The sequence below is a fragment of the Neoarius graeffei genome, chromosome 6 (genome assembly GCF_027579695.1).
Source record: "Neoarius graeffei isolate fNeoGra1 chromosome 6, fNeoGra1.pri, whole genome shotgun sequence".
Lineage (NCBI taxonomy): Eukaryota > Metazoa > Chordata > Actinopteri > Siluriformes > Ariidae > Neoarius > Neoarius graeffei.
The window spans coordinates 84,871,276-84,889,815 of record NC_083574.1 but is presented as its reverse complement, the minus strand read 5'-3'; the positions used below and the strand labels follow the sequence as shown (position 1 = coordinate 84,889,815).

Below are 18,540 nucleotides of genomic sequence, written 5' to 3'. Positions count from 1 at the left end.
GCATACTCCAAGAAATTCACTGATGTTACGCAAAACTCACGTTTTCACATTGTAGAATAGTATGAGTAAATTTAAGACCTTTGTTGAAAAAATTAAGCCTTGGGCAAAGCAATTTAAGACTTTTTAAGGCCTTAATTTTGGAATATTAAATTTAAGACTTTTTTAAGACTTTTAAGACCCCGCAGCTACCATGAAGTTGTTCTGTGGAAACCCCAAGTGGTGAATTTACCTCATCAAATGCTTCGAAAACCAAGAGACAACTATTTTTATGTGCTCAGGTTGTAATTAAGACATGGATTTTTTTCAGCTAAGTGTAAACTGCCGTTAGCTAACCACGCGTACATAGAGAGTAAATGGGATTTAGGTAACTAGTGGTGGTTTTTGCTAACATGGTTAGCTGAACATTATCGCTAGCTATGCAGGGATAATGTTAGTTCTCTTGCGTCAAGTTAAAAGTGATGGGCATCTCGTGATTTTATTTTATTTTTTGTGAGTTGCTCTTTTCTGATTGGTTGTTGCCAGTTGTCTGTTGCTCTAATTAGTTGCCCTGTGTCTCACCTGGTTGCCCGTTGCTGGCAACATTGCCCAGAAAGTTGCCATCACCTTAACTCTGCTTCACAAGCTTCTGGGTCACATTACAACACCTCATTATTGATAATTTTCTGATAACAGCATGTCATCAAGTGTTTTATTTATGACATAGTAAAGCTCAGTGTGGTGGTTGTAGCCATTTTGAGGTGATGACCACTTCCTTCCTTCCTTCGTTAGCATACAGTTTCTCCTTACAAGCAGTGTTTTAGATGAAATAATTTTACACTGTAAGTGTGAAACAAACGGGGATAAAAATCACCCTTAGACAGTGCTAAACTGGTAGCTAGAAGTTTTCCATGAGTACAAAAAGCACAAAATTAAAGAAAAATTGATGAGCAAACAACTTAATTTATGGTAAATGCATCTGATTTTTGGATAAATTCTTCCTTTTGCCAAGTGCAAAAACTACATTAGGGGACGTGTGAATGCCATGTGACCTTACCTTATCCAGCAGAGCATTCTGCCAGAGCCGGAACATCATCATGTACGTCCTGTCCCTCGCCCCGAACGACGTGAAAAAGTGCTGGAGAAGAGGCCGAGTGAACAGTGATGCATTACATGGTGCTGTATATACCATTATACTGCTTTATAGAGTAAAATATTCACTAACAGGAACCTGCATAAATGTAACCTTCAGATGTTATTATACAGTAATACCAGAACGTCAAGGACGTAGGAGCTCATCTGGCCTGCCAACAAAACAACCACGACGACAAAAACATCAAACAGAACTGAAACGTGACGATGTGAGAGAGGAGAATCAACAAAGGACTACATTTTTGTTGACTTCAGGAAAAACCTTTGTTGAAGTCAACAACAAAGGATCATTGTTGACTTCAGGAAAAACCAACCCAGCCGCGCTCCACTTCTCATCAAAAACACGGCCGTGGAGGTGGTCAGTAGCACCAAGTTCCTGGGGGTGCACATCACAGACAACTTCACCTGGTCTGTGAACACTGCGTCACTGATCAAGAAGGCACAGCAACGTCTGCACTTCCTGCGTAGGATGAGGAGAGCCCACCTGCCCCTGCGCATCCTCACTACATTCTACAGAAGCACCATAGAGAGCGTTCTCACCAGCTGCATCTCTGTGTGGTCTGGAGGCTGCAGTGCCTCTGACTGGAAGAATGTGAGGAGAGTGGTGAGCAGGGCTGTAGTACTCGAGTCCGGACTCGAGACCGTTTTTTGATGGTCTTGGACTTGTCTCGGACTCCCTAGTAGTTTGACTCGGACTTGTCTCGCTCTCGGGCACTGGTCTCGCTTTGGTCTCGGCCGAGTCCACACCGAGTCCGCCTTTATTATGTCTAGAGCGGAGCTTGATAACTAATCGCACAGTAGTTTACATGATCCCGTGTTTACAAGTATCTTCGCGCTCTCTGAATGTTCTTCACTAATCGAACACCCCCCCCACACACACAGGCACACACACTGACAAGCGAAAAGCGAAGATGTCCGCCAATTCCAGTATAATTAAATTTGCGTATATAAATCACCAGGAGTTTCTCAGCACTGACTTAAAAAAGAAGCACAAGGCAGACTGCAAATTCTGCAAAACGACCATTTCAGAGACCTATGGGACAACGTCGAATTTCAATAGACACCTGCAGAGGCGGCATCCATCACGGTAAGTTAACTGCATACAGCTAGTAGGAGGTGCTAGCTTAGCTTTATCTACTACCATGTGAATTACTAGTAACGCTAGCTAACAAGCTATAGAGGACAAATGATGATAATATGACTTTGGATACAACGTTCTCATACGTCTGGTATTTAATTGGTTTTTGGTCCGTGTGTGTGTGTGTGTGTGTGTGTGTGTGAGAGAGAGACCTAACTTGCTTAAACAATGAACACTGACTGTGTATTGCACTTACTTCTCAAATAAAAACGTTAAATTGCACTCTGTTTTTTTTTTTAATGTTTTCCCATTAGCCCATGTCCAAATAATATAATTCAACATATTTTCAGGGAAGGCATAAACCAAGCATAGGGGGTACACACTTCTAATACTGGCCATTTCTTGTGCACACTTTGTCTGGAGTGAAGCATTATTGCCATTTGCAGTAGTTCATCAAATATTCAGTTCTAGTATCATGTAGTGAATAGTAATGGCTTGGTGTTTGTAACAGTTTCTAACACATTACACTTAGCTGACGTTTTTAAGCAAAACAGCCTACAGTTATTTAAGTACAGGGTATTGGTTACAGAGCAATGTATCACCAGATGTATTTGTTTTCTTTAGATAATATGTCAAAGGTAAGGGTTAAACTTGGTAAAACCATGGGTGTTGTGACACTTTTCCTAACAAATAACCCAATATTATCTTGATGTTGTAATGCATACGACTTGTTTTAACTGTCCTGGACTCGGTCTTGACTCGGACTCGAATCTTTTTGGACTCGGTCTTGACTCGGACTCGGAACCTCTTTGGACTCGGTCTTGACTTGGACTCGGAACTTCTTTGGACTCGGTCTTGACTCGGTCTCGACTAGTCCTGGTGTCGGACTTGTCTTGGACTCGACCAAGGTGGTCTTGACTACAGCCCTGGTGGTGAGGACAGCAGAGAAAATCATTGGGACTTCTCTTCCCTCCATTCAGGATATTGCACCAAGGCATTGCATGTCTCGAGCCAGAAACATCATCACTTCCCTCACACCCTATTTATGGCCTGTTCTCCCCTCTGGCCTCTGGAAAGAGGTTCTGCAGCATTCGGTGCAGGACCACCAGGTTCTGTAACAGCTTTTCCCCCAGGTCACCAGACTGCTGAACTCCAAACCCAAACTCTAAACTTCTACTTATAACTTGAACATTCCAAATTCCACAGGTCACTTTATACTACTGCACTTTATAATATTTTTGCTGCTGCATAATTAAATTTAATACACTTCAGATTTAATTCTGTGCTGAGCCAAATTGCAACGAAATTTCTTTCGGTGTACGTGTTGCATACTGAATGACAATAAAGGTTGTCTAAGTCTAAGTCTAATTTTGTTCCTTGAGAGAAGATCAACCCAAAGCATCAATCAGAACTGAATTGGCATGATAAATGAGAGAAGAGATAGAATTCTAGTCAGAAGAAAATGTGTTACTAAAGTTGACCTAATTACTCATTTGTTCACAAGAAATTGACAATACAACGAACAAGTTTTGTACAGAAGGTCGAGTTCTTTCAAATAAAACAATCAGAACTGAAATCCATTGAGAACTGAGAGAGGGAGGAGACATGATTTAACTGAAAAAAGTCTCATCTCATCTCATCTCATTATCTCTAGCCGCTTTATCCTGTTCTACAGGGTTGTAGGCAAGCTGGAGCCTATCCCAGCTGACTACGGGCGAAAGGCGGGGTACACGCTGGACAAGTCGCCAGGTCATCACAGGGCTGACACATAGACACAGACAACCATTCACACACACATTCACACCTACGGTCAATTTAGAGTCACCAGTTAACCTAACCTGCATGTCTTTGGACTGTGGAGGAAACCGGAGCACCCGGAGGAAACCCACGCGGACACGGGGAGAACATGCAAACTCCGCACAGAAAGGCCCTTGTTGGCCACGGGGCTCGAACCCGGACCTTCTTGCTGTGAGGCGACAGCGCTAACCACTACACCACCGTGCCGCCCCAACTGAAAAAATTTGTAAACAAATTGTTTACAACAGGAATATCAACAAACAAGCAACCAAGTTTTGTTCCCTGAAGGAAGATCGACCCAAAACATCAATCAGAACTGGAATCGGATGAGAAATCAGAGAGGAGATACAATTCAGAAGAAGAAACCTTTATTTGTCACATGCACACTCAAGCACAGTGAGATTCATCCTCTGCATTTAACCCATCTGAAGCAGTGAACACATGCACATACACCCAGAGCGGTGGGCAGCCACACTACAGCGCCCGGGGAGCAGTTGGGGCTTAGGTACCTTGCTCAAGGGCAGTTCATCCCAAAGCTGCCCCATGTTAGCCTAACCTGCATGTCTTTGGACTGTGGGGGAAACCGGAGCACCCGGAGGAAACCCACGCAGACACGGGGAGAACATGCAAACTCCGCACAGAAAGGCCCTTGTTGGCCATGGGGCTCGAACCCGGACCTTCTTGCTGTGAGGCGACAGCGCTAACCACGACAGCACAGTGGTGTCGTGGTTAGCACTGTTGCCTCACAACAAGAAGGTTCTAGTTCTCAGTTCTAGAATTCTAGTGAGAGGCCCGGAAAATTCATTAATTTGGCCTGATTAGTGACTTGTTAGCAAAAAAAAAAAAATTGACAAAACAATGACCAAGTTTTGTGCGGAGTGATGAGTTCTTTCAAACAAAACAATTGGAATGGAAATCCGCAGAGAACTGACGGAGGAGATACGATTTAACTGAATTGTGGACGACGGCTGGACAACGGACGCCACGCCATGGCAATAGATCACGACCTTATGACCAGATGAGCTAATGATACAATGAATGTGAGCCATTAACCAAGAGATCTCATGTCATCCTCTGTAACCATTCCGTTTGCTCGTGATTATACTTCGAAGTGCTTGCGTTACCTTCTCAGTATCCGTGCACACTTGGATGGCATTGGGAATGAGACGCGCTGTCTTTTCTTTTGTCATGGAGCAAATATCCTTCAGGCGCACCGTCAGCTACACGCACAAACACAATAAAGTCAAACACTCTGGGATGAATTACTGCATTATTAACTCCTTACGTAACCAAAATCCAGTTTCGATTTAATGAGAAAGACTCGTACGAGTGTCTCCCAGCGAAAGATGTTGCTATAGAAACAGATCCAGTTCTCAGAGAGGTAGAGTCTTCCCTGCAGGAGGATGTCCCTCTGCAGAGCGCAGGAGTAATCTAAAAAAGGTCAAAGGTCAAAACTTAATGCTTAATGCGTATTGTCAGGATTATATATATGATGCATTCATTTTCTTCATGGTGAGTTGTGTATAGTTAGTTAGGTAGAGCATGATGCTCTGACGGCGTCTCTGCAGTACATACCCACAATGAGGCGCTCTGTATCCGGGAGCTGTTTGAAGAGCTTCCTGAAGTCTTCATTTCGCTGCTTGTAGGTGGGGCTGAGAACCTGTACGAGACACGAACCCCAATATGGTCAAAGACACTAATGGTACTCATGCATGAATCTTACACCTGTGTCTCAAAGTGAAATTTGAATCACATCATCAGATAAAGTCTATATCTGACCTTCGAAGGGTTGGGTGGTTACCTGTTGAGCAAAGGGTATGGTATTGTGCTGTGACTCATCTGTTTAAAGTCCTGAATACCCTTTCACCTTCATACTTGCAGCATGACATAACTAGAGGGACAGGTATCCATACTCATGACACTAGGTTTAGTAGATACTTTCTGGCAATACCCAAGTCTGGCAGCCATGATCAACAAGAGTGCTCTGAGAGCACAATATCCCCTGCTAACATGACTGAATTGAACGAAATTGCAATATGCGTATTACCAACATATAACAAAGAATCCTGCCAAGTTTCGTGAAATTCCTCCAAAAATTGTGAGAGGAGTTGATTTCAGAAGGTGAGCACCCTTCCTGGGATGGACGGAAATCGCCACGACATAATCCCCCTTCAGGCCTTTCGGCCAGCGGGGGATAAAAATTGTGAGGGAAGTTGATTTCAGAAAGCAAGCACACCTTGATGAAACTGCCAAAGTACAAGTTTGTTAATAATCAAGGGCATAACTCTGGTAAAATTTGCCCAAATTAAATGAAACTTCAATATGCGTATAACTGTCATATAACAAAGCCTTTTGCCAAGTTTGGTGAAATTCCTCCACAAATTGTGAGAGGAGTTGATTTCAGAAGAACGTACACCCTCATGAAATTGTCAAAGTACAAGTTATTTAATCAAGGGTCAAAACTCTGGTCAAATTTTCACAAACGAAATTAAATCGCAATCTGCGTATTGCCGTCATATAACAAGGCCTTTTGGCAAGCTTCGAGAAATTCGTCCAAAAATTGAGAGAGGAGTTGATTTCAGAAGGAAAACACACCTTCATGAAATTGTAAAAGTACAAGGTTGTTAATCAAGGGCTGTAACTCTGGTAAAATGCGACCGAATTGAACAAAATTACAATATGTATACTACCGACATAAAACAATGCCTTTTACCAAGTTTGGTGAGATTCCTCCAAAAATTGTGAGAGGAGTTGATTTCAGAAGGAAAACACATTCAGGAAATTGTCAAATTATAATTTTGTTAATCAAGGGCTGTAACTCTGGTAAAATGTGACCCGAATTTAACAAAATTGCAATATGCGTATTACCGACATATAACAAAGAATCCTGCCAAGTTTTGTGAAATTCCTCCAAAAGTTGTGAGAGGAGTTGATTTCAGAAGGTGAGTACCCTTCCCGGGACGGACGGATGGACGGACGGACATCGCCACGACATAATCCCCCTTCTGGCCTTTCGGCCAGCGGGGGATTGAAAAACTTTTGTGTTCAATGCCATTAAGTCGTGGAATGATCTGACAAACAGTATTCGGTCAATCCAGTCTCTCTCTAGTTTTAATCACAAAGTAAATAGGTATTTATTTAAGTGCCTTCAGACAGCGGAGAGTGGGCAGTTTTAAATTATTCTGGTCTGCGGTTAACCTTCTACACGTTCTGCGATAGGGTTCTTGATGTGATCCTGCTGTGGTGCTCAACTACATGGTGCTACTCTTGGGTGCATTATAATACTATTGCATCTTGCCTTTTATATCCTTGTTTAGCTAGCAATTTGGGGGGGGGGGGGGGGTTAGTGCCTTTTATTTATTTTTTATTATTCTACTCAGTGCCATTTGTATAAATTTAGTATTGATAGTGCTCTTAATTCCATTAGTAAACAGTCAACATAGTTCCATCCTGAAACTTTTCTTAGAACCACAATGGGAATAAGTGTTTTACACTTTGTTGTGGTTTTAGGCTACATCCACATGACAACGGCAATGAGATTTTTAAAAAAAATATCGCGTCCACATGGGCAACGGATCAGTAAAATATCAGGTACATATGGCAATGCAACGCTTGCTGAAAACGATGCAATACACATGCCACACCTCTACGTGCGCTGTAAGACGGTCCCATCGGAGACACCACAACAATAGAAGTAGTAGGACGCATGCGCATAAACCCCTTCTTCTACCCGGCGTGATGACTTGTTCTAGTCATGTGGTTGTGACGTCATCGTAAACAAATCCGTTCTACTCATCCAGACGACTTCGCAACGGCGCCGTTGCCAGATTTTTCCACTCTGGAAACCGTTCTCAAAAAATATCGTTTTGGGGCACCCAAAACGCTGGTGCCGTGTGGACGCCAGGCCGAAACGATAAACAATTTTATCGGATTCACCTGAATCCGTTGCCGTGTGGACAGGGCCTTAGTTTCATGTATTTAGTTCAATTGCACATTAGTATATTGTCCGACATGCATGTAATTTTACCTTAAAGGAACAGTCCACCGTACTTCCATAATGAAATATGCTCTTATCTGAATTGAGACGAGCTGCTCCGTACCTCTCCGAGCTTTGCGCGACCTCCCAGTCAGTCAGACGCAGTCAGACGCGCTGTCACTCCTGTTAGCAATGTAGCTAGGCTCAGTATGGCCAATGGTATTTTTTGGGGCTGTAGTTAGATGCGACCAAACTCTTCCGCGTTTTTCCTGTTTACATAGGTTTATATGACCAGTGACATGAAACAAGTTCAGTTACACAAATTGAAACGTAGCGATTTTCTATGCTATGGAAAGTCCGCACTATAATGAAAGGCGTACTAACACCTTCTGCGCGCTTCGGCAGCGCATTGATATCTGAGCTCCGTATCAATGCGCTGCCGAAGCGCGCAGAAGGTGTTAGTACGCCTGTCATTATAGTGCACACTTTCCATAGCATAGAAAATCGCTACATTTCAATTTGTGTAACTGAACTTGTTTCATATCACTGGTCATATAAACCTATGTAAACAGGAAAAACGCGGAAGAGTTTGGTCGCATCTAACTACAGCCCCAAAAAATACCATTGGCCATACTGAGCCTAGCTACATTGCTAACAGGAGTGACAGCGCGTCTGACTGCGTCTGACTGACTGGGAGGTCGCGCAAAGCTCGGAGAGGTACGGAGCAGCTCGTCTCAATTCAGATAAGAGCATATTTCATTATGGAAGTACGGTGGACTGTTCCTTTAATCAATCAATCAATCAATCAATCAATCAATCAATCAATCTATCTATCTATCTATCTATCTATCTATCTATCTATCTATCTATCTATCTATCTATCATAAAATATCTGGTTACGTTATTCTACAATACACGACTGTGCTGCTGAATTCTCACATCTGATTGGCCATGAGGTATTGATTAACCCTGGTAGTTCTGGCTACAAAAAAAAAAAGGTCTATAGTAAATCTCTCATTCTAATACGTCATGGTTTTGTAGGTTTACGGTTATTTAGCACAAAAGTCTTTTAGCACAAGTTCTAAAGTCTCTTAGGACAACTCGAAGTTCTTTAGCACAAGATCCAAGTACACGTCATCTTTATTATGAATACTTACGGATCATGTTTAAAGATGTTTGATGGATTTTTTTTTTTATGAAAGTTGCCGAGATTCCGATTGAAAACGAGCGATTGTATTTCCCCACTCTGCCACCTTGAAACCGCCATGTTGGTTGTTTTGTCATTCCTGAATGTTTATCCTGCACTTTTATTTAATTGCCATTCGTTCTAGGATACTTTAGCGGAAGTTTCTTTCATTTGTTTACATATCGCAACTGTTGGTTACTTCTTAGTCGGTAAAACACATGTTGTCAAGCAGGGCAAGAGATATAATCCCCCGGTTAATTAATTCGGCAAATGAGTAATTATTGACAGTCAGTTAAATTTGTGATATGATCAGAAGTGACTGAAGTTATCTATGACGGTGCCCACAATTCAAGGTTTGTTATAGATTAACTACAAATATCCAAAGACACCAAAGAATCAGATTCTCAGTCCATGTTTCAGGGATCAACAACTGATCCTTAACATGCACAGTGGCAGAAATTCTGACTTCCAGTCCCTAAGCAAATATAATAAACCCCTTCCTACACTGGTGCTTGAAAGTTTGTGAACCCTTTAGAATTTTCTATATTTCTGCATAAATATGACCTAAAACATCATCAGATTTTCACACAAGTCCTAAAAGTAGATAAAGAGAACTCAGTTAAACAAATGAGACAAAAATATTATACTTGGTCATTTATTTATTGAGGAAAATGATCCAATATAACATATCTGTGAGTGGCAAAAGTATGTGAACCTTTGCTTTCAGTATCTGGCGTGACCCCCTTGTGCAGCAATAACTGCAACTAAACGTTTGCGGTAACTGTTGATCAGTCCTGCACACCGGCTTGGAGGAATTTTAGCCCGTTCCTCCGTACAGAACAGCTTCAACTCTGGGATGTTGGTGGGTTTCCTCACATGAACTGCTCGCTTCAGGTTCTTCCACAACATTTCCATTGGATTAAGGTCAGGACTTTGACTTGGCCATTCCAAAACATTAACTTTATTCTTCTTTAACCATTCTTTGGTAGAACGACTTGTGTGCTTAGGGTCATTGATTTGCTGCATGACCCACCTTCTCTTGAGATTCAGTTCATGGACAGATGTCCTGACATTTTCCTTTAGAATTCGCTGGTATAATTCAGAATTCAGTGTTTCATTAATGATGACAACCCGTTCTGGCCCAGATGCGGCAAAACAGGCCCAAACCATGATACTACCACCACCATGTTTCACAGATGGGATAAGGTTCTTATGCTGGAATGCAGTGTTTTCCTTTCTCCAAACATAACACTTCTCATTTAAACCAAAAAGTTCTATTTTGGTCTCATCCATCCACAAAACATTTTTCCAATAGCCTTCTGGCTTGTCCACATGATCTTTAGCAAACTGCAGTCAAGCAGCAATGTTCTTTTTGGACAACAGTGGCTTTCTCCTTGCAACCCTGCCATGCACACCATTGTTGTTCAGTGTTCTCCTGATGTTGGACTCATGAACATTAACATTAGCCAATGTGAGAGAGGCTTTCAGTTGCTTAGAAGTTACCCTGGGGTCCTTTGTGACCTCGCCAACTATTACACGGCTTACTCTTGGAGTGATCTTTGTTGGTTGACCACTCCTGGGGAGGGTAACAATGGTCTTGAATTTCCTCCATTTGTACACAATCTGTCTGACTGTGGATTGGTGGAGTCCAAACTCTTTAGAGATGGTTTTGTAACCTTTTCCAGTCTGATGAGCATCAACAACGCTTTTTCTGAGGTCCTTAGAAATCTCCTTTGTTCGTGCCATGATACACTTCCACAAATATGTGTTGTGAAGCTCAGACTTTGATAGATCCCTGTTCTTTAAATAAAACAGGGTGCCCACTCACACCTGATTGTCATCCCATTGATTGAAAACACCTGACTCTAATTTCACCTTCAAATTAACTGCTAATCCTAGAGGTTCACATACTTTTGCCACTCACAGATATGTAATATTGGATCATTTTCCTCAATAAATCTGATGTTGTTTTAGGTCATATTTATGCAGAAATATAGAAAATTCTAAAGGGTTCACAAACTTTCAAGCACCACTGTATATCAAGATGAGTATTTTTTTTTTCGATTATTCTGACCATAATCCAGAGTTGTGCTAAAGAACATACTGTAGAGTTGTGCTAAGAGACGTTAGAACTTGTGCTAAAAACAACTTTGGATTTGTGCTAAAAGACTTCTGTGCTAAATAACTGGATAAAATTTTGTATGGTAACAAATGATGATATTTACTGCTGCTATAACGTACACGATAACAGGAAATAACCTGTTTCACAGAAGTTCCGCAACATGTAAATGTAACGATAAATGTAGAAATGGATAAAAAGTCTGACACACTTTTCATTAATAAATAAAAAATCATATTCATTGGTACACGGTTATGGTTTAACAAGAATAAAACCCTTCAGGGTGTGATGCTTTTCTAGGAAAATAATCAACATCGCACCACCCCGTTGCTGATTCTGATTATTTTCCTATAACAGCATGCCCTCAAGTGTGTTATTCATGACAAACGTTGTCTTTAAGTTGAATGTGAAGTCAGTGGCAAGGATTTTTCTACAGCACACAGAAAACTGAAAGACGTGTCCGTAAGGGTCATCACAAGAGCTGCTCTTTGGAAAAGTCATGAACACTCAGAACTGAGATGAGATAAGAGCTGTGGGCGAATCAACTGGTGGAACATGTGAACAGAACACCCCTGTGTGATCTGATCGAAACAACTCGCTTGTAAATCCTCTCATAGAACAGAAAATCAATATGCGTGGATGTCACCGTCATTGTGAACTCTTTTATAAATAATTAAACATTTCACCTTCAGTCTGATCAATAGTCACTAAATCTTTAACAGATAGAACGATAAGGAATGGTGCTGTTTCCCTGTAATGTGAAACTCACTGATAAGTTACAGCATTCCGTTTAAAATGATATTAAAGCTAGACGGCCTTTCAGATATTTCAAGTGTAGGTCATAAAAATAATTTTCCCCGACCCACAATTATTTTTGTTTCATAGACCGAAAGCTACTGAATTCAAATCACAGACTTCCAATTTTATTAGTATTTTTAAATAGAACAATTAATGAATTTAGAGCCATGTGGCCCGAAATTCTCCGCTATTTTTTCCTGCTTCACCATGACCCAATTCAAGATACTACATCATACATCATGTGGTGGGATACAAATTTGAAACAGCAGAGAAAAATGGAGGGTAAGTGCGCGAATGAAACGTGAAAGACTGACTACAGTAACGGAAAATGAGAAGAAAAGGCATTGTTATATACGAAGGAAAGGACACGCAGGACCAAACTAATAAATATTGGCGCTCAGCGAGCACCTCGGTGTGATCAGCTGTTCGTTTAGTGACAGAATGATGGAACTGTCAGTGCACGGTCAAAGGTAAACCTGCGTGCGCACACACGGACTTTCTCTGTCTGCTTGACTGCATGAAGCGAGTGATTTCATGCACATTATTTGCTTTAATCCCCTCAAATTAAATAACTTCCCAGCCACAGAACAGAATGGCCTGATATTTTGTGAGATATTACAGAAATAAACATATGTCACAATGACCACATTTCAGAGGGAACTAAATTTCACCGATTTTATGAAATCGAAAGGCCGTCTAGCTTTAAAGCTGTGTAATATAAATCACAATACATCCTGTGACACTTCAATGATATGGGGCTTAGGATGAAAATAACATGAGATAAAGTTCTACCAAAAGTGTTTTGATGACGTTTTGGAAAAATGCATTAAAAAGTAATCCCAGTCGTCCGAACTTTCTTTCTTTCTTTCTTTCTTTCTTTCTTTCTTTCTTTCTTTCTTTCTTTCTTTCTTTCTTCAATCAATCGGCTTTATTTAACCAGGTAAAAGACTGATTGAAATTAAAATCTCTTTTCCAAGGGTGACCCGGCCAAGAGGGCAGCATAAACAATATTACAATAAAAACAACCATACAAACAGACAAAATACTACGGAAGCCGCGAGAGGCGCTTCATATAATCTTTTTTTATTCACCTTGTTATCCCGAGCTAACGACATAACTAATTCAGGATCTCGAGAAAACAACACAACTAATTCGAGATCTCGAGAAAACAAAACCGTTATTCCGAGATAACGACATAATTAATTCAGGATGTCGAGAAAACAACACAACTAATTCGAGATCTCGGGAAAACAAAACTGTTATTCCGTGATCTCGAGAAAACAAGACAATTATTCTGTGATTTCGAAAAAACAAAACAATTATTTCATGATCTCGAGAAAACAGCTGAGATTTCTAGCAGAGCTGCGCCCCCTGTGGGTCAGACAACGAAGACTTAGAAATTGGCGGACATGTAACAGAGCAGAAATGGAGACATTCTAATGACCAAAGTTACGTCTATACAGAATGAGAAATAGCCCCAAAGTCAGCATATCACAAGTCTCTTGGCGCACCTGAATGAACCATTTCTCAGCTGTTTACTCGAGATCATGAAATAATTGTTTTGTTTTCTCGAGAACACGGAATAATTGTTTTGTTTTCTCGAGATCTCGAAATAACGGTTTTGTTTTCTCGAGATCTCGAATTAGTTGTGTTGTTTTCTCGACATCCTGAATTAATTATGTCGTTATCTTGGGATAACAAGGTGAATAAAAAAAAAAGGATTATATGAAGGGCTTCCGTAAAATACACCTGGTGCAACATTACAGATGATTACAGATAAAATAGTATTCAGTTAAAATGCCATAAAAGCTCAAGGTTAAGAATTAAATTAAAAACACGGGTAGAATTTTAAAAGAAAGTGCACGGTCTCTTTTAGAATGGATTTAAATTCACCCAGGGTCATCAGCTTTGACAGTTTCAAGTCCCTTTGTAAACTGTTCCAGGATGAGGGAGCAGCGTATTTAAAAGCCTTTTTCCCCCCAAAGTCTGTTCTCACTCCAGGGACCAACATCTGTATTGTGTTATTAGAGCAAGTGTTGATTTTGTTTTAGATGCAAGTACAAAGAAAGATAAGGACGAACTAGCCCAAGAACAGATTTGTAAATGAGACCGTCAATGACAGCGTAGCTCACTCCGGCCCCGTCTACTCCAGAAGGAATGATCTAAAGTGGGCCGCCTTGTGCAATAAATGTTGCAAGCTATATACACTATATAGAAGCTACATCCACCCTCAGAATACAGACTTATTCGCCAGGAAGAATCCAAAATGGTGAGGAATTGACCAAGAAGAAGCGATTTTTGTTGGACTGCTCATTAAGGCTTAATTAGTCCATAACTTCATTAATAATTGTAATGAAGCAAATCTGGGTAGAAGTTATATGCACCCTAGGTACCTCTTCCTTCATGCCAGAAAGAATCAAAATCGGTGAAGAACTGAGGGAGAAGAAGCAATTTGTGTAGAAACTGCTTGCTAGGGATTCATTAATTACTCCATATCTTCATTATTAATTGCAATTCTGCAAATTTTGGTAGAAGCTACATGCACCCCAGGCAGACCGACCTTCCTGCCAAAAAGAATAAAAATTGGTGAAAAATTGAGAGAGAAGAAGCAATTTTTATGAACGGACGGACGCCGGACAGCACATGATGGCATAAACTCATCACCCGTCGGCTGGATGAGCCAACAACCATCAACCAGTGTCAAAGTCCGCAAAAAGACAAAGATGGACAATTTGCTATATTTCTTTCGAGACTTTCTAGAAGGTTTTGTGGTGTTCTTGCGCAATCAGAAACGACATAACTATAAAGTGTACTGTATATTTTGGAAAAAACGTCCTCCCATCTTTGAAAGGCTGAATTATACAGACTTTTAACACAATCTAGAAATCAGATTTGACCAAAACATTCATGACATTTTCATGTTTCACATCAATATTTATTGACTAATTAAACTGCCCTGAGACTCTGATTATAGTAAGTGGGTTCTAAGTTCCTTTCTCAGGACAGATAAGATGTTAAATACCCTTTAGATTGATATTAGATTGCAAAATTTTGGGTTTATTTTTGATTCAAATGGTGAAATAGGTTCTCAAAGATTTTATACTCTGTGCTTGAAGGTACAAAAAGTACATATACTGTGACCCACCACCTCTACATGACCAGTCCTGGATGGTGTCCATTTCACAATGAAACACCAACCAAATCCTGCACTGCACCTCCATCAAAGCTTCTGATGGTACACTGACCCCTGAAAACTGTCCATTCCATCACCCAAACCCATTAAGCTTTCCAAATCACAAAATTCCCTTCAAATAGTAGTGACCCTTTAATAGATTTATGTATATAGCAGAAATCTCTCCAGCTTCAACAATCCAAACCTCAACAATTTAGTAACTCACAGCTGGGATGTCCTCGTCTTCCTCTTCTTCCTCAGACTGGGTTTCCATGGAGCTCCATGGGTTTCCATAGTAAGCCAAAGCTGAGCTCTGCACCAGCCACCTGGTGAGACGTTCCTCTAGCTCCAGCAAGATTTCCCAGTCTCTCTGAGAGCCCTCCATCATAAACCCCATCACCAACAAGCACCAATGGCCCCAGTTTCTTCACAACACCAGGTTGAGATACCGTTCAGAATATGGTGAATATGTAACGCTAGCAAGTCTTCTGATTGGTCCAAGTCCTAAATATAGTGTGGAGTGTATAGAGAAGAGTTGAGATCTCCCTGATTTTCAGTCTTCTCTAGAGGATTCTTCTCATCTGGAAGCAAGTGTACTAGACTGTGCTGACTAGTGCCACATGATTCCAATATTTGTCCCACCCAAACATAAACGGTGGCCAATGGCCTACAGTAACCCCAGCAGACAGACCTGTTATTATGCTTGTTTTTCTTCTCTGAGTGAGCGTGTGAGTGCCCTGAAGCATCAAATCTCAATCGTTCATCTTCTCTTTGACTTGGCAGAAACCACTTCTAGTTAATCTTTCAAATCTGCTCTCTTTGCTCTTTTGTCTCTTATCCTCTCTTTATCACGCTACAAGGGGTAATCTTGTGCAACTTCACCTTGTGGTCACTTTCAGTTCTTCCACCACCTTAAAAAAAAAAGTAGATACCGATACCGCTGGTTCTCAAAGAATGAAACAGGTTCTACCGCTTTCACAAGTTCTGCATTCCTCAGGACGTTCCAGAAATGCTTGGGTGCTGCAACTTCTGATCTTGCGTTCTTCACCTGCTTCTTCCTACCAATTTAAAAGTCTAGATCCATGCGTTCTCTGGTTGTAAGCTAAAGAGAAGTCATCACACCATGAACCAAGCGACCTCTGATACTCCAGGCAAAGACGATTCCCGGTATGCAAAGCAAAACCTGAGACTTCAAAGGAGAAATTTGAACCTTTCTTTGCAAGGAGTGGACCAAATACTAATCCCAGTCTTCTCTGGTGTTGAAATTCCAGCGATCCTCATTCCATCGATCGAGCGGCTCTTCAGAAAAAAATAACACGGCTCATATGAAAGCAAACTCTAAAATGAATTAATGGTTCATCCGCAAGTCTGGATATATCTTCAAGGTGATGCTCTTTGTGGGAGTATGCACAGTTTACATGTGTGTTGTGCCTGGAGATGAATGTGTAAAGTTAGTTACCCATTAACTCTAAAGACAAACAAAAAGAGCTGTCCGTGGCTGGTACCAGGAGCAGCCAGCATGACACTCCAATAAAGTCATCTGTCTTACTCAAGTACATATCCGTTTACACACACACACACACACACACACACACGCACACACACACACACACGGAGAGATGAGGTATTCCTCACTGGCAGTTGCTTTTATGTGCCATCTATCCATCCATCTATCTACATACACACCAGTACACACCTCCTAATATTTTGACAGCAACAAAATAATTATGTGTTACAGGTGATTTTTGAAATCAGGTGATTCTAGATTTACCGAAGTAAATTAGGTCGACATTCTTAAAAGGGATTTTTTTAGGGGGTTCATAAAAGAATGAGAACACTTCAACACCCACTTTCTATTCTCCTTTGTTTCTCCCTCACCCCACCCCCTTTATATCCTCTACCCCAGGGCTTTTCAAAGTGTGGGGCATGCCTCCCCTGGGGGGCGCCAGAGTTCTTCAGGGGGGGCGCAACGTGAGGACACATGAACCAGAATAAGTTACTATTGCGGACATTTAGCGAACTTCAGCTAGCCTTTGCCAGAGACAAAATGGATCGATTTTTAGTACCTAAAGCTACAGTGAGTGAGGAGACAGAGTCTGGGCCAAGCAAAAAAACCAGACCCTCCAGGATTTCACGATGTTGCGATTTGCAACTTCAACGCAAATTCAACCAATCCCCGCGAATTCAGGGTGGTGTTGCAATTATATCCAATCACCGCAACCTTCCCGCAAATTTGACCAATCGTTGGCATCGTCTTGAAGTGACGTCGACAAACTACCTTCCGCCTTACTTCCGTGTATACGTTCAAGAGAAGCAGCATGCGTGCAGTGTTGCCAGATTGGGCGGTTTTAAGTGCATTTTGGCGGGTTTTGAACATATTTTGGACTGGAAAACGTCAGCAGTATCTGGCAACATTGCATGATGTGCGAGTCAGTGTTTATATTGGCTTAAATTCTGTTACTGAAAGTGTGTTATGTTTACAGTGAAGGACTGTGCGCACTTTACATAATTTTTTTTACTTAATACAAGAAATTAATGGATGCCAACATTTTTGCCAAAATGGTATTTTATTTTCCATTGTTTAGGCAGCGTCAGCATCATACTGTGAGATTCTGTTCAAATTGTTTTTTTTTTCTTCTATGAAGCCTGAGCCATTTATTTTATTAGTTTATAATTATTGTTTAATTTAGTCTTCAGGAGAGACTGCCTGCACACAGTACTAGTATTAATAGGTTTTTTTCTTACATGAAAGCTGAGGCATTTATATTATATTTAAGGTAACGTCATGTTGTGCTGTGAGGTTCTCTGCACTTTAACTTTTGAACCAACAGGAGCATTTGGATAAGTAAAGCCTATTTTTCTGCATTTTTGTAGTCCTGGTAATCTTTTATATTGCTAAAGTTGCTTATAGGACCATTTCTCAGTGTCTTTGTTTTTTTAATCAACAGTTTTTCGGTAATAACTTAATATTGAACATATCACTCAATTTTAATCACAAAAAGAGAAAATCGCAACAATTTCTCGCAACTTTCACTTCCTCCTGCAATGTAATCGCAACAAAACCTAAAAAACACCGCAACTTTCATCGCAATTTTTTGGAACCATTTTTTTAAAATACGAATGGAACATTAAGTATAGCAACAACAAAAATTGTGGAGGGGGGGGCGCTGTTGTTTATTTGCTCTCTGAGGGGGGGCTGACTCTCCCACACTTTGAAAACCCCTGCTCTACCCTCTTTACCCAGAATTACACTTACAGTGGATATAAAAAGTATACACACCCCATT

General features: G+C 40.9%; 1 protein-coding gene across 4 annotated transcripts in view; it reads right to left on the bottom strand.

The window, feature by feature from the left end:
• The window catches only part of LOC132888118 (protein Aster-B-like), a 236,361-nt gene that overhangs the window by 35,224 nt on the left and 182,597 nt on the right, over window positions 1–18,540 (bottom strand). For 3 of the 4 annotated variants that reach the window (XM_060924122.1, XM_060924119.1, XM_060924120.1), the window contains exons 4-7: window positions 5,579–5,663; window positions 5,331–5,434; window positions 5,128–5,223; window positions 1,034–1,114 (exon numbers count right to left, since the gene is read on the bottom strand). In XM_060924122.1, the coding sequence (XP_060780105.1) occupies window positions 1,034–1,114; window positions 5,128–5,223; window positions 5,331–5,434; window positions 5,579–5,663 (366 nt within the window). Of the gene's footprint in view, window positions 1–1,033; window positions 1,115–5,127; window positions 5,224–5,330; window positions 5,435–5,578; window positions 5,664–15,480; window positions 15,824–18,540 lie in introns of those variants that run through there. The other variant, XM_060924121.1, reaches the window with a different exon arrangement.